The 24,531-nt window shown below is 33.7% G+C and overlaps 1 protein-coding gene across 1 annotated transcript; it reads right to left on the bottom strand.

Annotated features, from left to right (window-relative positions):
* Positions 1 to 963: 963 nt before the first annotated feature.
* Positions 964 to 17,279, bottom strand: LOC128236886 (integumentary mucin C.1-like). Its single transcript, XM_052952014.1, has 3 exons — positions 17,219 to 17,279; positions 10,584 to 10,760; positions 964 to 1,306 (listed from the first exon to the last, which is right to left on the bottom strand). The coding sequence occupies exons 1-3, from the start codon at positions 17,223 to 17,225 to the stop codon at positions 1,107 to 1,109; spliced, it is 384 nt and encodes a 127-aa protein (XP_052807974.1). The 5' UTR covers positions 17,226 to 17,279; the 3' UTR covers positions 964 to 1,106.
* Positions 17,280 to 24,531: the final 7,252 nt, after the last annotated feature.

The raw sequence follows: 24,531 nt of genomic DNA, 5'->3' as shown, positions 1-24,531 counted from the left end.
GTCGTCGGTCATTTGCTATGCCAGTATTGCGTCGGTTTTTGCAAAGTATGATCACATTGTAAACGGAGTTTTTTATCTTTAGCAAGGTGCATATTTCCGTATTTTATCCGTTTGTGTGTTTGGTATGGTTCCGTATCGTATATTGTCTTGTATTGTATTTGTTGTCTCGTCGTGTTTAGTGTTGTGCTACGCGGACATTGTCCTAAATGCGTTACTGTCCGTCAATGTCCGTCGATGTCCGAGCGTTAATACTGGTTATGCGAGTTGATCTATGTTTATGAGAGTGATTGACTGGTTGATAATGCCCTTCTCTTCTTTTCCCGCTTCATTGCACACGCCCTTATTAACATATATAAATCAACCATTCTACTCTGAATCGTCAACGACGCAAGTCATCGACTATAACATTTGTGTCTTATTAATTTATTACATAAGTATACTCGCTCTTATCTTTGAGCAGTAATATTGTAGTTCTATTTATGTAATTATTATTTAGACGTGCCTGGTAAATTTGTTATTAATATGTCTTAGAATGTTTAATGGATTAGATTGATATATGCCGATCACTGCCCATTGTCATTGTATTTTGTGTATTAATTAGTAATATAATTAGCATATACTTTTATATGTTTTATTATATGTTTTAGGTTTCTTCGACATCTTTCTCAAATAAACAATCGAACTCTTAAGTTACGTGGTCGTTTCCACCCATCCACTACATTATGATGTATTTTGGTGCTACGCTGACGTATCGACAACGTTTACCTCAAATGAACAAGAATATTGTTATTGGGTTTGGAATTAGTCCACATGAATCTTAGACGCTGAGATGAGAAAACTTTGAAAATTACACTGGTTGTATATATGATATATACCACTGTCATCTGTCATCACAATGATAAATCGAAATAAAAAATACGATACGATGTGACATCGCGTCAATGTGCTAAATGCGTTTTTATTTCTGTCAGTATTTATGTTTTAAACTACTGCAAGTATACTGCAAATAAGACAACCACGTTAAAAGTAATAGCTTTTCAAAGAGTTTAATTGTATTATTGCTAACAAATACTAGAAATATTGCTTGAAAACGAAAATGAAAAAGCTTAACCTGAAGCATTTGTTGAAATCGGGTTATCAGATGTAGTTGATAATGATTTCGAAGCGCCTAAAGATAATTCGTTCCACGCCCTGCTTGTTGTTGATAACTGCTCTGTATTTGTTGATCCAGGCGGTGGTGTTGTTGGTGGTGGCGTTGTTGTTGTAGTTGTTGGTGTTGTTGTTGTTGCCCCTGTTGGTGTTGTTGCTGTTGATGCGTTAAATATGAAACTGTTATACAATACTACAATAATTTAAATAACATTTAAGAAACATTACACACCACTGAGGGTCAAACGACATTTTAAGGACCGGCCTGTCAGCCCCGAAAGTGTATATGGACCGAGGCGTATATGTCCGATGCTTGAAGTTAATTAGATTTGCTGCCATATTATTAACCTGGAAATTACCCTATTGAACTTAAAACATCTTCATAGTGTAATCTAAGTTCTTATCATTATCTTATAAAAATGTTCTATGCAATTTTTGTATGCCAAAAATTACTCAGACTGGCCATTTTGTCACCGCAAGTTGCGACCATTTAAGGCAACCATACGCTACCGTTGTTTTAAACCAATTTGCGTTTCATGCACTGATAATATAACAATTTTCTTTGTATAGTCTTTGACGATTGTTTGTACTAGGTTTCATTAGAATTGGCCGACATTCTCTTTTTTGGAGGAACGTGGTCAAGTACCTTCAGAATTTTATTAACGATGTTCTCTGTCTATTACTTATAATCATTTAATTGTAAGCTCCCCGGTTTATAGAGATTTATCAGCGAAATAAAATGACAGTTCACTGTTAGAAAAAACAAACAGATTCAGTCAAATATTTATATAAATCCTTTAGAACAGCTTTGTTTTTGTTATAAAGCGTTAAATTGTATGTGAGAAAAACAACATTTTTGGGATATATATCCCGGTTGGAAATCAAATTCAAATGCCAGCGCTAGCACAGCTTAGACAGAATATCAACGACGGCATTACCGAGAAAGACGTTTTGTTCGCATACAATTTGGCGCTTTTAAGATAAATAATAAAAAGAAAACCAGTTAGTTTCAGTGTAAGATCGCAATAAAGTTCTCTTTGTGAACACGAAAAGTACCATTAGGTGCTTAGTAGATGAGCTTCCTAGGTCCGTGTATATATAAATTGCGACTTACACTGAAACAAACAATTATCCTCTATTAAAATCAAAACTTGATTGTTCATCGGTTGCCATTCAAGCCGTTTTCAACGAGGCTGGGTTGTAATCAGCTATTATTAAAACCAGAAGAGGTATTTTGAGCTCTTAATCAATGAGTTATAACTTAAGGTCACGTGACTGACTCAGTCGGAACAGCACGACCATTATCCAACAAAATTTAAATCGGAAATAATACGGGTTTTTAGAAAATAGTCCATCATGGCCGACCAAGGAGATGTTCTAACAAGAAAGCGATATGCTAGACCACATACTGAGTGATGGGCTAACTATTACCAGTTATTTGTGTGTAAGTGTTATTTTTATACTTGAAGTTTTTTTTTATTGAAATTTAAAAAAGGGGGTAAAACGGGTCTAATGGGGAACTAATTTACTTTTAGTTGGTGGTGTAAGTCTGCCTTCCATTTGACATATGATGACATAGTAAAAATAATTTCTTCAGTGTTTAATGACACAAATGCTTCATTTAATTTCTTTTAAATACAATGAAGTATGAATATGACTAACATTGTCTAAATGACAATCTGTTAGACTTTCCTAACGCTGTTTATTTAGAAACTTCATTGTTTTTAATTATGTATCTTAAGCCACGGAGATATGGTTTTAAAGAATATGTCCGTGCTTAAACATACCTCTTCTCCAAATGATTTGTGACTCTGAGTGCCATAATTATTGAAAGGGACTTCCTCATGCTTTTGAACCCTTTTTTCACGAAAATGCATCGGGATATCACTAATATTATAAGTAGTATACTCTTAAAAACCGAAACCCGAGGGATTGATTACTCAACATTAAAGCCTTTTATTGAAAAGCGTTACTAGCGCTATTCAAAATCGTGGACTTCAAAGACAATATTTGAGCATAAATCAAGATTTGTTATACGGTTCCAGATTACAGTATCTTAGTTTTATCCACCCTTATGATTTGCCGCTCTTTATTTTGTCATATAAAAGTGCATTTCACATAACATGAGCGAGTCCCTTTCAAAATACGTATTCAACAATATTGGAGTGTGTGTGTCGGTAACAATCAGCTACGATGTTGACACAATTGGATGCAAGATTACTTATCAAGCTCTCTAATGGGTCTGAACATGTCAACATGCACACACTTTTCGAGGTTAAATACTATAATATCAACTGGTGTTGGTTGTTATTTTCAGAGGGAAGTATGGTACCAAAAAGCTTTCAGCTCTGAATTTCGGGCATATTAAAAAAAAACTGACAGATGAGGTATATACATGGATATGCTATTTTTAAACTTCGGAAACAATGCAACAAGAACTGGGTTTACCCAAAAACAAAGAAAAATGAATATTTGTTTTACTGCAGTTCTTTATAGAACTGTTTGGATACTACTTAAACATTTAAAACTTATCCATTTTATTTGTCTTAAAAGATCTAATATGAAATAAATGAACACCATAGCTAATGTAATCATTCATTTTGAATTTGTCTATAGCTTACATATTATATATGTCTAAAACGTGATTACCGTCAAATAGCATCTGCTAAATGTTTATTACTTATCGTAAGAAATCTTTTAAACGAATAACTTTTCCCCGACTTTCGTTTCTTATTTATCTGAGACAATTTCAAACAAGCGATGTTCATAGTTTACACTTTAATTCTTATCGAGATTCCACGAACAAACGCTTTTATAACAAAAATAATGTCAACAATTAGTTAAATATTGGAAACAGGACCTTGTTAATTTTAGAGGCGACGACTGCAACCCGCTATTGTTGATATATGGTCACATGGGTCAGACCATCTATTTTCATGTCATTTCCGATTAATTTCATCTCAAAATTAAACATTGTTGTACTCAATGTAAACGTTATTTAGTGAAAATGTTTGTATTTGTGGGATCAAATTTAATTTAATGTAGAGTCGAGATGGTCACTATCTTAAATGATTTATCAGGAGTGTTAACACAAGATATTTACATTAACACTTCATTCCTTGAATGGTTGTTGTTTATCAATTTCACATTATATCTGTATAAAGTGCAATGGAATTTTCCATCGAAATCGCGTGCGTTTGTTCGATACTTCTGTCCTGTCATTGGGCGCATTAATACTAATGGGCGGGGCATATTTACTTCGGTACTATTTTCATCAATGAAATCGTAGTAAAATTATTGGCAACATGCAAAACTGTAATCTGAAGTAAAGCAGTTAAAACAAAATAAGCAACGATAATTTGATTTGAGTTGAAGAAATATTAAATTACAATGATGACGACTTATTCCGGAATTTGGAATTGACATTTGGTAAAAATAAAGCATCTGACAAAACATGACATCGAGAAAATGAACAATAACATTTTGTAGTGCACCCAGCAACGTCGAGAAGAAAGAGCTCAGTTCAACACTAAGGCTTTTCGCGTCTTCTGGCTCTCCTTCCGTGAAAGTTCACGTTACCCCACCCACCGCCACTGTCGTTTTCACAGAGACGTTTCATCGTCATTGAATGTTTACTTCCAAAGAAATGACAATGCACTTGCTGATTTGTCCAACACCGTATTCCAACATGATTCATACACCAACTGATTCTTCAAAAACGCTCAACAAGTAAATTGACTGGAATTTCTCTCCAATTTGAAAACTCGTGACTTAACAAACGCTAGTTTCGGGTATTATCGCGAGATATAATGAGAACTTTGTAGGTGGCGATATTTTTGTTGTTTTTTTTGTTATTGTTAATTTTTCATAACTCAAGTTGTATTTTTCTAGTTGTAATACAGTTATATTACAAATTTATAATATACTTGACCTTGAAAATATAGAAAATAAACATATAAATAAGGAACTATTTTATCTGTGCATTCATTGTCGTATAAAATTAGGTTACGATAGCTGTTCTAACATGTCGAATTTTAATCCTTAAATGGTATACATGTTTCAACAAAATGACTATGACAGTGAATGTCCCATATTATTTTGATCAAATTTTCACGTTTAAGGACACCAAGGACACACCAGCACTACTCCAGTACATTCAACAATCTTATCGGAGCACGCGTCGAAAAGGCAAGGCCCGAGATCGCGTCTGAAAAAGCTTAAACACCATATTGACATTCTATATGTTGTTATCAAAGAGTAAACATCAAGAAAGACTTGGTGTTAATCGACTTGAACATTGTAGTTGCTCATCGAAAATATTAACAATCTTTACTGAAAAGCTCAGTTTTGACGTCTTGTTTAGTTAATAGCTGACGAGTGGACCGGATTGTCGTTGAGAGATACGACACTCAGTTCATTTAAACCTTACTTTCTATGGTATTGATGGAAAGCTCAGCTATCCTGTGAGTCATAGCACGTTGCAACTTTAACAATCTGTCAGAGAAAGCCCTGCTTACCTGTTTGACGTAGTTAGATCGTACGTAGAGCTAGAGCGCTTGCAGTAGTAAAGAAAGTAAGTAAACCTTCCTTTATGTGTATGCAGAGAAAGCTTGGATATCTGGTATTGCATAATTGGTGTGTTCAATTTTAAAAGGGTCACAACTAAAAAACAGTAAATAAACAACTCAGTGTTTCATCCGAAAAAGCCAAGCTTCCTGCAAATTCATCATTTGCATAGCAGTAGGCTTGGGTAAATGGAAAGATTGTGAGTCATTGTTAATAATGTCAATCAAAGGCAAGAAGCCATAAGGAAAATAATTTATTCAAACCGTCTTTCATAATAAGTTTGTGATAATTTATTTGAAGTTAAAATCACAAGTATCCAGTCAAAAGGTTAAGTCACCTGGAGAAAAATCATTACATAGTTTCATATTTTGTCATTTTTAAGTTGGAGGAAAATCATTACATAGTTTCATATTTTGTCATTTTTAAGTAAGTTCTGATATAAGTTTAATAAAATAGTGAACAGCCGCTAGGTACACTCGGCTCACGTAACAGATGTATGGGGAAGTACTTGAGTAACATAACAGCTTCTTTAAATAAAAGATGAGGTAATAAGCTAGAGTTTGGGGTTATATTTTAAAATAATAACGTAGAGATAATACTACACAGATATGTACTTTATAGAAGGCACCCCAAGGCAGAAAAACAGATATAAAAAGCTATTGTATAAAAACTTTTAACTTCTGAAAGTTTATTTTAAAGTGAAATAATATACGTCAAGTTCATAAGAAGGCATTCCAGTAGTTTTTTTCTGTTTGTAGCCGGACCTACTATAACAAATATAATTCGATGCATGTGTGGTCTGTACGTTCTATTTCGTTCGTTGTGTGTCTCTCTTTTACTATATGTTTGTTTTTGTGTCTTTAACTGGGTTATTGTGGCTATTATGATTGTCACTGAAGCTTTTATTGTATCATGGCAATGCAATTTTGAATCGAAGAGACAGTCAATTATTACTAACAACTGCTGCTTTGAACACTTAGTTACATATCTTAAAGATTTTCGCTTTTCACTGCGCCATTCTTGCGGTTGCAATTTAATGTTACGATCGAATTGGCCGGTAGAAGTGAAACCAATGCATGCTGAACTTGTATGGATGCTTTTCGGGTGTATGAGCCCGCCTCTACAGTAACTAGTTCCATGTGACATGTTAAAGACAAATCCCTATGGCTTCTGTCGGAATCTTTGTTGCGTGAATGCTTTAAAGTCTTTAGATGTTGCACTTGATTGGAAATTTACAAGCTGGATAGAGTCGGAGTAAATTAACGTTTTATGTTTTTCTTATTATTTCCTTTTTGAAATGTCGAGCAAAGCAGTGTTGCATGCCCTTTTTTATATTTTAAATAAGAAATTTGAGCATATTGTGAATTACAACAAAATTACGAAATAATTGTTTATGTTTTAAAATTTCACGTGTTTAATAATAAACGGTATTTGCATAGTGAAAACTCCAATAAGAATATTCAGTATTTTAATAATGGTGTTTAAAACATCAAATATAAGTAAATCATTGCTACATTCGTTCATATTCAAATAAGTTGAGGTGACTGTAAAGGTTGGTTTTACCAATTGGCCAGAAAAAAATGTTTACGACTAACCTTCCAGAATTCACAAGGAATAGTTTGCTAATGCATAATACAGTTTATGTGGAACAAAATATTTTTTGATTTAGCAATGGCTGAAGCGTGTAAGCAAACCGTCACCAATGTGTATAGTAAGCATATACTTTTTTGTTGAGATGCCTTTAAATGTTCTTTTATGTTGTTGACATGGAAATATGACACGAGATGGAATGGCAAGATCTCTGGCTACGTCATTTTTCAAGATATTGTATGTTGTTAAACAGACGGAATGCTGATTATTGCAGAAAGAAAATGCTATACATGTATCTTCAGTTATATAACGCTGCGATTGATTTAACGGTACTTCCACACAAATTCAATCCAATATACACTGATTACAAAAAAACGATCAACACTATTCTATGTCAAATAGCTTACTGCATTTACAAGCTGAAAGAAGACAGAAGCATATTGATATAAGTTACTGATTGAATGCTTACCTGTTCGGGGGTCAAATATAATATAATTCCGTTTATTTGTTTATGATTGATTGCATGTTTATAATAAGTGTTAATATGTAAATTAATTAAATAAATTTATTCATAAATGGGTTGCCATCAGGACATTCCAAAAAAAATAAGCATAAAAAAGAAAACAAAAATCCAAAAATATACAATAAAGGGTTGGTAACGACAGCGTTTCATTTTAAATAAATAATTGCATGAAAAGCAGTTATTTTAAGCAGTTAATAGGTTAAGGTACCTTCCACATTTCAAAAAGTGAGTTTGAAGGACCAAACCTTTTTTCAAGGTTTAATATTTAAACCAGCAAGCATAATACATGTGCCTTATACACAGATTAACGTATTTAATAGTCATACCAGAGTACGTCGGGGTGAAAACATGTCACATACCTTTTTTCGATATTTCAGAATGATTTTCTCGTGTTTTTTATGTATATGTCTACTATTTAATTGTCTTAGTAATTCTGGTTTCAATATATGTGAACTTAAGAATGTGTCTCCTGTCGTATGCAGACGATACAGTTTATTAGCGAATCGCAAAGAATTCACGATTATTGTTGTCTGTAGGATCTCGTAATACATGAAGCTTATCATAAAACAAAAGTTGTTGTATTCTAGACTTTTTTATGATCACAAGAAATTAGAGTTGGTTAATTTCTCATATTCTCTGTGATTCCGAAATCTCGAACACCTGGTCTCCCAGTATCATTACATTGAATTTTATTCGCTTGAAAATAATTCAACAACTCCAAAATGAAATTTGGTAAACAGATATATAAAATCATCAACGCCCAATTGTATGGTTTATGGCGAGTGGGGACATTTAAAAACCCGCGAATGTTTATTTTTTTAAAGATAGTACTGAATAATTGCCCATCTGCAATTTCATTGGCTGAAAGTGTAGGCTGTATTCTAAATAAATATAACAAATCAAACCCGTTGCAGGTGTTGTGTTTGAACGAAAATTCTAACATTTTTTATTGAATCCTATCATCATGAACTGTACAAATTATTATTTTTAAGTTATGCTTTCTTTCAGATAACAAACCTGATTTGTTAATGCTTTTGTTGGTGGTGTATTTGTTGGTGATTCCGTTGTTGGTGCTTTTAGTGTCGGTGCAAGTGTATTACTGTTCATTGTTGATTGTAAAATCCGTAGGTATTGCACCTCATCCCGTACATGTGTATACTGGTATTACAAAACTTTGGCACTTACTGTTAAATCCAAGGATATGTCATTTAACAGTTAAATAAAGCCTTTAATTTGGAATTAAATCTTATTAAAATGATACTTTTAATTGTGCTTTTATCAGATTAACTATTCTTTTCATAACTTAGTTATTCAGAACCAAACGGTATCTATTTTCAGTTACAGGGAGCTTGACCTTGACCCTAGCGGCCCCAAACACATTCCGATGAAAGGTCTTCAAAGACTTTTCCTATATACCAAGTTTGGTCGTAATATGTCAACCATTACAAAAGTTATTTAGTATACGCCGTTTTTTTTTCTATTTCAGGCGTCCAAAACTCAATCCAAAAAAATGTCTTCATAAACTCTTCCTATATACCAAGTTTGGTCACAATATGTCGATCCTAACTAAGGGTATTCAGTACTTACCTTTTATCTGTTTTTAGTAACGGTGACCTTGACCTAAACCATGATTCTCGAAACCCGAAATACAATCCAATGAAAGGTTCCTATCAACTCTACCTATATGCAAAGATTGGTTGCAATATGTCAACCCTTACTAAAATTATTTAGTACCAATCATTTTTTATGTTTAGTCATAGTGGCCTTGACCTTGCCCTAGGGGCCTCAAACGCAATCCCATGAAAGGTCTCCATAAACTCTTCCGAATTACCAAGTTTGGTCACCATATATCAAACCTTACAAAAATTATAAACGGCGTACGTCATTCTTATAAACAGGTTTCACTTTGGTTAGAAATATGAAAATGTGACTGTTAAAAGCAAATAAAAAAAGTCAATCAAAGGCCATTATTTACTTTTTTGGTTAATTTATAGTTATGTAACCTAAAAGTGCTATGGCCAACTGTGTGGAGTATTAAATCAATTGAATAAAGGGTATAGATGTAATAAGTGGACATCTCGACTTGCCTTTAACTTTAACCGGACATAATGTGCCTAAAAACTTCAACCTAAGTTCCTAAGTCAACCAGGAGTTAATTTGTTCGAGTAATATGAACGGCGAAGATGAGAAATGCAGTATAAAAATACACTCCAATGCATTAAAGGAAAAGTAAAAAAATATAACAGTACGGACGAGACTTACAACACTGTTAAGGTAACTTGAAAGTAAAAAGGTATCTTGTGGATTTGAAATCCAGCTGCGAGAAAATTATTGAAACTGAAATTATCATTTAAAAGGTATTGAAAAATAATACTATTGGGGGATATTAGCCAGGTAAGCTTTCAATATATCCGTGTTTTGGTGGCAAACAAAAAGAAACCTTAAAGTGGGTATTCATGAATTAGATTTTTTACCTTTCAAAAAAGGGTAAACGTTAACAAGGAAATAGTTTCAGCTTCACCATGTTTTGTTAAATAAAACGTCTTACATAAATACTTCGGTTAACTTTTTATAAATGAGAATATCGGTATAAAGTCACCGAACCGTCATGGCATTCCCAGTTGTGCCTTTTGTGGACCGTCAATCTGATAATCTAGCGGATTTGTCCACACAACTATTTAATGCTTTGGTGCAGTCAATACGATCTCCACAACTAGATTCAAAACTTACAAGTTATCGTAAGTCAAGTTCTTACCTGACACGCAGCTTGGTAGGTTGACTTGCCATTGTTGACTACTCGTTGACTTTTCACAAAACAGTGTTGCATTTCCATTCATAATGTATCCATCATCGCAAACGTAGGTTACACTGTGCCAGGTGTGGTCGGTATAGTTGCCGTCTGTAATATGTGGTATGTCCAACCCAGAGCAATCTACCAAAAGTTTTAATATACAACATTGAAATTTACACTTAAGACATCTATGTATAAGGATTTGAAAATGCAACAATATACGTACCTACAGAGTAAAGAGTCATAATATATTATACACACATACGATGCTACATACGAAGGCCAAATTTATTTTTTCATTTATTTCCCTTTTCTTCTCCATTTTTTTTTATTATTTCACTATAATCACTTTCATAATTTCTTCAACATAAAAAGATGTTTAAACATTTTCTTATTGTATTTTCTGTAACAAACACAATCTTCATGAACATATTCTTCTATTGTAAGCGTGTTCATGTATTTTTACTAAAATCTGCAAGTCATTCAAATACACTTGTAGATACAAGGTAACTTTAAGGAACTATTTTGGTGTATTTCAAATCCTAGAAATCGATTATGAAATGAGCTTTATCGCGCGAGTTTTGTCCTTACGCGTACTGTTTTTTTATTGTTTTATTTGGTATTTTAATTAAATAAGATTTCTGAAAGAAATTTCATGATGATATCTCTACAAAAAAAATTCTACTTTTAAACAAATACGATCATGCTCTGCGCCTTTCGAATACTAAATTTGACGCCACACAAATGACGTCATAACAAAGTACACCATTATTAACTATTATTCAGGTAGGTTTTTTAAAGATAACTTTCTTAATACTGGAAGATTTTTTGTCATATAAAGACCATAAAACCCGCAATAAAGAGCACTTTCCATAGTTATATAGAACTTGCGAGTTTAAAGTTTCGACAAAGTTCACGGCTCCTGACAAATATACTACTAATATTCGGGTTAGCCTTAAGTAATTCACACGATAATCATACTTTCAGCAATTTTTATGCATTTTCAAGGTTTCAAACCTTCAATGCATAACCTTATTATTTCACTGACGGGTTCTTAAATGCCTTTTTTAATCTGTAAAACTGATGGAACGTTCGTCTCTGGCAATAAAAGAATGGACACGGACACTGATGGGCTATTTTTTAAAATGAAAAGTGTGTCATTAGAGTAAAATCCAGTCGTGTTTTTCAACATAATAATCGCAATGGATATATAAAAGGCTTTTAATTTATTGTGAAGGTTTTTCACGTGCATTTCGTTTGTTCATTCCATTACATTTGCTCATTTATCATACGTGACATACATGTACAGCTAGTACAGATAATTGCGAAATAACGTTGCATTTTGTCAATTTTCTAAATAGCATATAGCGGTTGCACTTTATTATGACTTCGAAATTAGAGATTGACACTCTAGGCTGATTGTATAGTAGTATAGTATTGTAGCATGTGTTTGATTTCAGAAATGGAGACTGATATTCAAAAAACAAACAAGAGAAAAAAGGCATTTTGCCCAAACTCAAAATCATCGCTGTTGCGGGAGTTGTTTTACTTCCCGCGCTCATTTAACAAGCGCTCATTTAACAGGTAAGATTTTAGATATTTTATTCGCAGAGTAATGAACATAAACTATACAAAATCTGTTCTTTTAAAACATGTGCAGGATTTTTTTAATGTCAGCACTCTTGGCATACATATGGAGTCTCTATTTTCTGAAATAAAACAAATATCACAAAAGTATACGTCTATCCAATCAGCTAACAGTGTCAATCTCTGACTTCGAGGTCATTCAAAAGTACAATCACACTGCTAATCAGAACATTGACAAAATACAGAGTTATAAAGCAATTATATGTTATTATACGGTATGTCAGGTATCATAAATACATGCGAAAATGTAATGGAATGTACAAACGAAAGACACGCTGGACACACTTCACAACAAATTAAAAGCCTTTTTTATATTCACTGTGAGTATATTGTTGAAATACAAGAATGGATTTTATTGTAATAACACATTTTTCATTGATACATGACTCCGTCAGTCTGAATGTTAAAACGCGTTTATTCTTTTACTGTTACTCCATTACAATGCGTCTGCTTCGAACAGACATCAACGTTCAATTACGAGTTGCATTTTAGCACCCGTCTGTGAAATAATAAGGATATGCACTGAAGGTACGATCGTGTACTTTATCAAACCCAAAATGTCCGTGCACTTTATCAATTTTGTTTTTGCTCAATTTCCCCGTTGAAATGACTATAATATTAGAAATAAACCCATAGTTTCTGGAACCTACAAAATGCATTAAACTTGCAGAAAATATGATTATCGTGTGAATTGCTTACGACATACCCAATTTTAGTAATATATATGTCAGGAGCCGTGTACTTTGCCGAAATTTTCAGATTTTAGAGAAAGTTCTATATAACCGCGGAAAAGGCTCTTTATTGCGGGGATTATGGTCTTTATGTGATAAAAAAATCTCCGAGTATTAAGAAAGTTATCTTTAAAAAGCCTTCCTGAATCGAGACCTTTTGTTTACATTTTTTGCCATGCACGTTACCAATAAGTCACTCGGGTTCTCCACCGTTTCCGCTCTATTCCTTCACTCCTATTCTATCTTCCGCACTACACAATGTCAAACTTTTCTTTATTTCCATGCATATAGAAATAGATAATATATTCAATTCTCTTTTGCGTCTTCATTACATATAAATGTTAAATACAAAATTTAATGACACAATGCAAAATGAAACATATCAATGATATACATATAGTGTTATTCTTAATTTTCAACGTCCATAAGATTTGTGAAATGATCCTCAGAAAGCACAGGACCAAAGCACGAAATTCTTGTATTAGTATACACTGCACATTTCAACCTATTGGATGTGGCATAGCCTACAAAGTATTGTACCAAAGGTTTATGGAGGCTATTCGTTGCCAAATGTCCAGACGATTTCGCCTATACCTTATATGGTAAATGTCACCGAAAGAAACGAAGGTGAATGGGCGGAGCTAACGAATTGGATTTTCTTTCGTTTATTTCCGTCGAATCAAGCAAGGGAGATAACATCTTCGCATTCTTCCTGTAAATTCCCGGTTGTAAGTCCGAGTACGCTCTCTTTAATTCACAATAAAAGCTAAAATTAACTTCATCTTTTATTTTATTTTGACGAACAATGTTCCTAAATGGGTTATAAATCACCATATTATTTAGTCAATTGCAGTTGGGTGTATCTGAGCTGGGCTCACGGACCCAGATTTATACAGCCACTGTCAGTTTTTTTTTTACTTATATACCCAAGCAAGCAAAAGTTGTTCATTTATTCTATTTACAAGTGGACCATGGGCGGGTCGTTCAGTGGGGGGAGGGGAGCTGTAGGGCCTGTGCCCCCCCCAGTTGGCCCGCAAGTAAACTTAAAGGGTAATTTTTTTGTCAATATTTCTCAGAAAAAAGTACTTAATTACGCCATAATGCACCAATTCAGACTAAAAATATTTAAAATATTCTAGGGGGAGTACCCCTAAACCCCACTTCCAACATTTTAAACATATTAATGTCATGCCCACTCGAGGGATCATGTCCAAAAAGTTGTGCCCCTAAGTAACGCCCCTCTAACGCAAGTCCCTGTTCGAAACCTGCTCCAGCAAACCCACGAAACTTTTGATGGACATCATAATGATATCCACCTAGTTTTGTCTGATGTTATGAATTTACTATCTTAATAAGCATGTATGGTGTAAACGTGTAATTTCAATACATCATTGAAACAAAATATCCATGTGGAGCCCTCCAACCCACTTGTGTCCCCCATTTATGAATTACGGGATCTGCCACTGTGAACCATAACAATCAAGTGGGGGATTTCAAGAACATGAAAAAATAGAAATCGTGAGTCTTAGATTAAAAAAACAAACGCGCGATTTTTCCCCTCCAAAATGGCTAGGGCCGCTTCATATAAATGTGAAAAAAAGCCCTGACTGTTGAGTGTGGGTGGGGTATAAAAGGTAGCAGCAAGTAATAATTGTTTATTGGCAATAAATTGACTTCATCATTAAAATACTTTATTAATTACTTATAAAATAATATTCGTTACAGTATAATGTACGAGTTATATGAAGTTGTAATCTTAGTGTATTTTATCCATACAGTACCAGCTACCAGGTAATTAACCTCTGGGGTATCTTAGTGAATAATTTCAACTTAATGAAAATTTAGATTTTTTTCTTCGTAAATTTTAAATTATCTAATATTACTTGCAATCTTAAACATTGCAAAAAGGCAAGAAAGTGTCCTCTAATGGTAGAATTTAAAATAGTGTTTATAGTAATTTAAAGTTGCACTCTCACAGATTGACAGTTTTGACAACCTTTTTTTTGTCCCAGACTCGGCTAATTTTGGCAGCAATGCTTTCTATACAAATAATAAGATTACTCACAATAAAACAGATCTAAATTGTTTGGAAAACTACCGACATTTTTCATTTTTCTTAAAACGTTACTGTAGTATCACTTTTAGCCATAAAACATCAATTTGCGAACGTAAAACTGAAAAATTGTATCTGATCTTTTGTCAGCAGTCTTATACCACTGGTATCCAGACATTTACGCAAAAATTGGCTCATTCCAAAACAAAAAATAAAAATGGTTGTCAACACGGTCAATCTGTGCGAGTGCAGCTTTAAAAGAAAAATAAGACAATGGGACTTTTCATTCTTGAAGTATAATTTAATGCTAATGACTTACATTTTGTTGTGTTTGAGTCAAGTATCATTTTGCATACATCTCATTTCATGTCATATGTGCGTATTTATTACTATTATATAGACAAAAACATGTTGTAATATCATATATTATTTTATTCGACATGAAATAATTTATAATCCATCCTGTTTCCAAATCATAGTCCATAGTGTCATAATATAGATGATTTGTAATGTCCATAATAACGTTCGCAATGTCCATGGTCCAAAGTATCCATAGCTGGTTTAAATAGAGCCGAATGATAGCGGAAATTTCCGAAAGACGTAAGGAGGAGTTAAGACATGGTTAAGGCGTAAACATGTTCAACTGCGAATGAAAAGTCACCACCATACAATGTACTTTGTAGAACTACGAACTGAAATCTGTCTTCTACAAACCGCAACGTAAGAATCGGCATGTGACTTTCACAGAATTACAAGTGTTTACCATAAACGACTCTATAAACACGACTGAACCTTCTGTTGAATAGATGCAACGAGAATAAAACTGCAATCGGCACAATGAAAATGTTTAGTGTGAAATGTAAACATACAACCGATGAGTTGGCGTTTGTAAAATGTACATTGGTAAATCATCAATGTTATAAACTTAAAATACACACACACACGTCTGGACTTTTGGCAACGAATAGCCTCCATACAGGTTGACCTAGACACCGCCCAGTTTCTATTCTACTAGAATTTAAAGGTCTAAAAGTTAAACAATCGAAATAAAACACATCATGGCAAATAATCAACGTCAGCAATTTTATCTTTATGTTTAATTGCATCCATTTTGTTTGTTTACCGGAAGGTTTTGTTTATGATGTCATATGATATCTGCGGAGGAAAGAGACTTGATTTTTAACAAAAAATGCTATTTTGGGGTTTTTACATCGTTTTATGTATCTTCCATCGCATGTTTCCCGTCATTTTCGGTTTTTATGGGAAATGTCCATCAAAAAAATGAATACATAAAAGGTCGTTTAAAATTATTTCAAATACACGGGAAGAAGCGCATGTTTTTAATGACTGAATTTATATGAAATGCATATAGCTGAGAATAACAAAATATGCGAATTTTAACAGAGTTAAATTATTTGTCACGGTCGTCGAATTAGCCTGACTTTTTGACGTTACATCTTTCGGTTTAATACATATTAATTTAAGAGAAAAATACTGATGCATAGGATTTTATTCTGAAAATAAATGTTACGTGTTACTTTTCCTTTTGGTCTTTCTTTTTTTTCTTTTTTTTCATATCCTCAATCAATGAATCAATCAAAATATTTATGTCTTCCCGATAGGAGATATGCATACATCTGTACAAATATATTGACAATTGTAAAGCATTTTAAGGAAATATATCAGCGATTTGTAATTTAAAATTTAAATAACGTATGGCCAGTCATGATCTGCAGTGGGTGCCATCATCATACAACAGTAAAAATATGTGTTACAATTTAACACATGACAGACAGTCACTAATTAATTGGTACGATATCAGTAGAAAGTCATTTTTGTCAAGCAGTGGTATAATTGAAAAACGGCCGCTTGTTTAAAACTTTGTTAAAGTTAACAGCGTTTTTATATCAACGTTGATAATTTTTAAATAGTTTCTGCTCTGTAGGTTTACTAATCTGCTGTTTTTCTAACACTGTTTGAGACAACTTTTTCATCAATACTTGTTCATGTTTTAAAATGAGAGCACATCATCAAATATTTAACGTTTAAATTTAACAACGATGTCGTTAATTACATTGTTAACTTTAATAAAGTCCTTAACAATCGGCCCATTAAACTTTTTTTTTGCTTTTCCATTTTGATTAGTATTTCTTACTATGTGTACTTACTGCACATTGTAGAATTGTAGTGATTGTGTCCAAAGGTAAAGCAATTGTCAGATTGTGTTCTGCCAACTGCAATAACAGATAAACAGATATGTTGTAATAGTTTAGCCTCAGGTCGTAACATTGTTACCAAGGAAGCGTTTTAGCAAGTTGCCTTACATACATTAGGCTTGATCAATACATTTCCCACACCGACACATTTAATAACAAGGCAACGGTTATAAAAATGAGTACTTTGCATCGATAAGCCAAGGCTATGACAAAATCACAAAAAGATATAGTATTAAAATTGTTCTCCTCATTCATTGTCAATTCGTAACTTAATAGACGACGCGGGAGTCAATAACATTTTTTTCAGTTTTAGCCACACACACACACACACACGCACGCACGCACGCACGCACGCACGCACACACACACACACACACACACACACTCGTGTCATCATCATCATCATCATCATCATCGTCTTCAACATCATCATCAACATCATAAAAACACCATTAAACAATGACTTCGCAGAGTGGGCGAATTATTCGTACAGAAAAAATAGTCCCTGACCTGTACCAGACTTTAAATTCTCTTTTTTAAGTTTGATTAAAACAAAAAAATCAATGAGATAATGACATTACTAATGAAATGTAGCATATTGGAACATGTCAAATAGCAGCATTTAAATATATATAGCCAATTACACTGTCCGAATGAATACTCACTTTTCTAACCGGACCCTAAATGCTTCTACACCTCAAACTTGATTAAAACCGTTTTCGTTAAATTTGCTTACACCAAAGTTTGTTGCAGGGGATGTTTGTTTTACTCTTGAAAATATTGTTTCACAAAACTAAATATAACATGAACTTTTGAAAGATTTCAATCTTGGCCTACCCCACCCACTTGTTCACTGTGGAAGGCCCTTAAACAGATAAAGCTCAAGGCTTGTAAAATATTTCGAAAATAAGACGATAAAATATGTAATCATAAGGACTTACCAAAGAACAAAAAACAAAAACACATCAACTGAACAGCAAAATTCCTTTTTGGTGTCATTTTAAAATCAAGTAGTTTCAAAACAGGAAGTTATCATAGGCGAACCTAAATCTTAAATGCAGCTTTGTGTCAAGGTGTATTTTTACCAATAGTTTCATAAAATAGTTTGATATATTATACTTAATGGTGCTACTTAACTTGACATTACATAATTCATCAATTGTTTACATTTCTACATGTTTCAAGTTTGAACTTTTCTAACTTTTGTATTGAATATAAACCAAATACAAAAATTACATTTATATAACAAATAATGGCACATTGCTGATTTAACTCAGTTAGGTTATTTTTAGAATAAATTTAAACGTTTGAGATAACACGTATATATGTAAAATAAAACAGGTTTACTTCCCTTTTTCTTACATACGTATTTACTTTATGGACAATCTAATACCACGGTTGTGTACAAGTAGAATTGATCTAAATTCCTGCTGTTCTGGTTTTGATTCTCAACATTGATGAGATGTTGAGGGCCAAACTTAACATTCTATTGTGTGACATTTCAGATTGTTCGCATTTTCCTGATTTCGAAAGCACGTAAGCGAAACCCACCAGGCAGTAAAAACAGCTATTAAGTGTGTCGTGATCAGGAAAATAAATAAGTGAACTCTCAAGTTCCATCAACATTTGTGTTTACGTAGATTCATTTTACCCTGCTATAACTTCTTGTGGATATTGACCTGCTTTTACTAGGTGGAGAAAGAGTAATCGTTTTAGATATCGTTTTGTCTATTGACCGTATTTAGTTGCTTATTCCTAAACTTTGTTACGTCACGAGGTTCAAAAAAGTAGTTCTTCTGACGTCTTAAGTGTCACGATGACTCATCTCTCTAAAATTATTGTAAAACCTTTAAACGTAGAAAATATAAAAATAACCATGCATATGACATATTTATCATTTATACAGATGTAATAAACTGGTGCATCGGAAGGTGAGCATGTGTACGCTTGAATTAAGCTTGTTTGAATATCATATAGACAGTTGTCTATGTTGTCCACTTATTTCAGTGATCAACCAAGGCGACCCGGGTTCGATTCCCGGCCTGAAGCGATAATCAACATTATTTTTTTCAAAAAAGTCGTTCTAGCAGTCAGCTATTTCAAAGCATGTAAACATGCCTGTTCTTCTTAAAAAATGATATATTTACTGTTTGTTTTGCACAAATTATCACTCTGAAGCGTTTTTCAACTTTTTTTTCAAATAAGTCGATCAAGCACTTCAGCGGCCTAGCGGCCTAGCGGCCTAGCGGCGTGAAGTTAGCGGCCTAAAATGGTATCCTATTTCAAAGTATGTATACATATGCTTTTTCTTCTTTAACAATGATATATTTACTGTTTTTTATGCACAAATCACTCTAAAGCGATTATCAACAGTTTTTTTCAAAAAAGTCGATCAAGCACTTCAGCGGCCCAGCGGCCTAGCGGCGTGAAGTTAGAAGCCTAGCGGCCTTGAGGCCTAAAATTGATTTCTTTTTCAAAGCATTTATACATGCGTTTTCTTCTAAAAAAATGATAAATTTATGGTTTCTATTCACAAATCAACATCCTTTAGCGAATATCTGCATTTCCCAAAAACTCAACCAAGCTGCCTCAAAAATTCAATTGTTTATGCGTTTTCTTGAAAACAACGATACACAAATGTTTTTGATTCAGATAATAACATCCTGAAGCGATTGTCAACAATTTTCTAAAATGTCGATCAACCAGTTCAGCGGCCAAACGGCCTAGCGGCGTGAAGTTAGCGGCCGAGCGACCTAGCGGCCTAAAATGAGTTTCTATTTCAAAGCATATATACATGCGTTTTGTTCTAAATCAATGATGTATGTATACATACTTTAGAATAAGAAACCATTTAAGGCCGCTAGGCCGCTATCTTCACGCCGCAGGGCCGCTGGGCCGCTAGGCCGCTATGCCGCTGAAGAAAACACATATAAAAATGCTCTGAATAGAAAAACAATTTAAGGCCGCTATGTTAATGTATGAATAAAAGACATTGATTTATCATTGTGTTTCAAAACAAGGCATGAACAATTGCTATGAAATAGAGAAAACATTAGGCCGCTAGGCCGCTAACTTCACTCCGCTAGGCCGCTTGGCTGCTAACTTCACGCCGATAGGCCGTGTAACACAATGACCCCCGCCAATATTGATTCATCTCTTTTAAGGTCATCATTCATTTCTTTAGCTACTAAGTGGTCAAAATGCCATAGCGTTTATTTTCATTGGAGCTTCATCGCCGTTTCCGGCAGGTGTCGATTAGATATTCTGAGAATAAATGGAACAGTTAATCGCTTAAGCATATGCTAAGAATGGCCCTACGACTTGAACAATAATTATCAAAGGATCTGCCTTTTGCTAAACTCATACGTTACTTGGTACCATCGAAGATCAATCGGCTACGGCTTAGGTCAACCCCTAATGGCTATTTTAAGTACCGTCCAGAAATAAGTTTAATTACCTTGTTTACAAAAATCCTATTAAAGGGGTTTAGTCTAGTTAATTTTGACGTCACTGAAAGTATTGATTGACAAGCTCCTTTTTGTGGCGATAGCTAGTAAAATACTTTGATTATGGCCACGTGAGGTTAAATGTATCACATGATATCGTTAACTTATTAAGCGGAATTAGGAAACACTTCTGAATGGTTAACTACAATTGGGGCCTGCAATTAGGGAGTATAAAACCTCATTTTTTTGAGTTTTTTTTGCTTCTGGTTAGGATTCTGATAGTCGAGAAGAATGTGATTGGGTTTAAGTCTTCAATAATAAAGTTCTTAATTCAGGTGACAAACTGTATGCTGCGTTCGTAGACTATGAACGTTGTTTTGATTCCATTGAAAGAAATATGTTGTGGCATAAACTGGTGGCTGAAAATATCCATAGCCGCATGGTGACTGCTTTACAAACAATGTATAACTCAGTAAAATCGTGTGTACGACTTAAGAAAGAGTTATCGCCCCTCTTCGACTCAAAAGTAGGGGTAAAACAGGGGGACCCTAGTTCTCCAATAATTTTCATGATATTCGTGAATGATTTGATAGAAAATATTAATGATAACATCGATGATATCTTCAATTGTAACGAACTACGTCTTTTCCTTTTACTTTACGCCGACGACCAAGTCGTATTTACAGTCAGCCCAGTCGTTACAATCAATGTTAACAGACATAGAAAACTATTGCAACACTTGGTGGCTTAAAATAAACAAAAATAAAACAAAAGTAATGCTATTTTAAAAGGGGCAACATAGCAAAAACTATTTCTTCATGTATGGGCAAACGCTGGAACTAGTAAAAACGTTTAAATACCTTGGTTTAAATTTATACAAGAATGGACAATGGTACCGAAGCCAAAAATCAATTGCTCAGCATGCATCATATGCACTAAATAGACTATTTTCTATATTTCATAAAGTTGATTTACCTATAAATCAAAAGCTGAAGTTATTTGACTCCCTAGTTTCATCGAGTCTTCATTTTGGGAGAGAAGTTATTGGCTTGCACCCGTGCCCGGATTTGAAATTAATTCATACCAAATTTTAAAGAAAGTTATTAAATGTTAAGAAATCATCTAACAGGTCCGCATTATATGGTGAACTTGGTAGAGTTCCGTTGATAGTTATCCGTAAGCTCCGAATGCTTAAATATTGGGCCAAAATACTAAAATCAGACGAAAATTTACTTATACGCCGAACTTATACAATGTTAAAATGTGACTCGGACAATAATATTATGTATGGTGGCAACAACTGAGCTCACCAAGTTAAAATTATCCTACAAGAGCATGGCTTAGAGTATATTTGGACTAACCAAAACGACATAGATATACCAATGCCGAAAATAACAGCGATTGTTTGATATGTATTATCAATCATGGTATGTCGATATAAATAACTCTCGTAAATTAGAGTCATATTGTACGTTTAAACAAACCGTCGTGTTAGAGAATTATATAGACAATGTCTCTGTCTTAAAATATAGAGTCGTTTTAACAAAATTTAGAGTATCTGCACATACACTAGCAATAGAGACTGGGAGGAATGATAATACACCCAGAAACGAACGACTTTGCAAATTCTGTTTAATGACAGCTGTAGAAACAGAATTTCACTTTTTGCTTGTCTGTCCTGTATATAGAGACCTAAGAAAAACATATTTTAAACCTTAATTTTGTAGTTGGCCTACTTTAAATAAGTTCGAAACGCTTATGTCCTCCAAATAAAAAAATGTCAAATGAATATTGCGAAATACATATTTTTTGCAATGAAATTAAGAAATGAAATTTTACCAACGACTTAACATATTAAGTCAAATATTAAACCTGAAATTATACCTTCTTCTGACTTTTTGAACTGTTATATTGGAATAATATACATGTATGTAATAACATCTCATGCATATGTCTTTTATACATAACATCCCTTTGTTAAGTTCTGTTTTACCACTTTTCGTCTGTTATTTTTCACTGCTATAAACTTTGCAAGTTTAAAGCCGAAATAAACGTATTGTATTGTATTGTATTGTATTATATTGTTATTTTCTTTATTTATGATTGTTGGGAGAAGAGTGAGGTTTGTGCACGTAAACTGGTTTAAACCCCCAGTAAATTTGCATTTTACTGACCGTTCCAAAGCGCTACCTTACAATCCTTGATAAACATACCTAGTTTTTTTTATATATAGTATGTATTCACTGTGATGTTTGTGGAGTTTTGTGCTGGTCTTCCATGTTTCTTGTTTGTGATTTTTTGTTTTTGTGTTCTATGTCTTTGGCGTTAAATCTGTGCCATTAAATGGGGGCTATGTTTAAACATTTTGCTACTGAGCTTGTTTCTGTAGTTTATCACATAAGTAATGATATGACGGATGAGTTGTTTTCCCCCGTGCCTCATTTACTGCTGTTGGATATGATTGGTGGTTGTTTGTTCTCCCTTAATTGGTATCATAGGTTGTGTATTCGACGGTAAAATAATGCTTTGATAAAATATTTGGATAAATGTTGCTCGGGTTTTATTAATGAACATTTTTTCTTATAATCCTCTTAAGCTGTTTCTGTTTGTTTACCATATTGATCCGTTAATAGATTATTACTCAAATCATGACCTTCTTATGCGTGTTTGTAGCTTATTTGTGTATTATGGAACATACCAAGGAGCCGATACCTGATTCACAATGGTATCCATAGCATCCTGTATGGCAAAGACAAGAGTATCCATCCAATCGATAACACACGTCCGTTCATGTAGATATGAAGTATTTGAAGAACAATCAGGTACATTTAGAAGAAAGATAAAGGTTTTTTTTCTTTCTATATACACTAGATTGGAGTAGCTTCAATGAGATAATGCCCTATTTCTAGTTTGTTTTGTGCCATCTTGTTGTCCTACTTTTTATCTCCGCAACTTGATATAAAGCAAAGGTTTAGAAATCGTATATGCTATAGGACAATACAAATAATTCAGTGTCCATTTTAATCAGAATAGCCTTTTCATCAAATTCCATACCGGTTTTGAATTACAATTCCTGTTTTATATATTTATTTTATAATACATGCAATCTTGAAATGTTTACTAGTGTCACATGTTGTCCCCTTCTCCTGTGCATGTGCGGGTGTAGTGGTTCACTTGATTGGTAGATGGAACATTGTTAGAGCCGGGATTTGACAAGAATTCGTAAATTCTGCATTAAATATAAGTGTCACGTTGATCGTTTTGAATTTCAATTATAATTTATTTAAACATGTTATACAGACATTTAAACTCTGTGTTCTTTATAGCACAATTATTATTATTGTTCTTTGAACTTAATTTTCGTTGCGTTTGCACATTATTTACCTTTCTTTGACCATCTAGACAGCGGTCATAATTCAGAGTACAAGGTTACCTTATAACTCTGCGTAATTTAAGTTTTAACCAAAAGAAGTTCATACTATTTGGCAGCTTTTTTCACAGGTAAGTAAGTATTGCTTTTGATACTATGGACTTCAAATACTCTTTTCCGAGTTTATTTTGACGTTTTAGCTTTTTACTTAAGTTTCAAACACTCGATAGATTGAAATAAAGTTCAGCTATCCTCATGTGTTTCGGAGCTCGTTCATATAATTCCGGATACACAATCACACGTGTAATCGTTTCCAATATTGCAATACCGCCCAGGGGCGGATCCAGGATTTTGGGTTAGGGGGGCGTAACTTTTAATCACTCTAAAGGTTGCACTAGCAGATCCAGGGGCATACCTATAGTTCTAATATCATAACGAGGTTTCTATTA

This window comes from Mya arenaria, chromosome 6 (assembly GCF_026914265.1).
Source record: "Mya arenaria isolate MELC-2E11 chromosome 6, ASM2691426v1".
NCBI lineage: Eukaryota > Metazoa > Mollusca > Bivalvia > Myida > Myidae > Mya > Mya arenaria.
The sequence above is the reverse complement of the archived record's forward strand: the minus strand, read 5'-3'. Positions and strand labels throughout refer to the sequence as shown.

Coding starts and splice junctions, on each gene's coding strand:
- LOC128236886 (XM_052952014.1), bottom strand. Junction 1,307..10,583: donor CCTACCAAGCTGCGTGTCAG/GTAAGAACTTGA, acceptor ACGCATCAACAG/CAACAACACCAACAGGGGCA.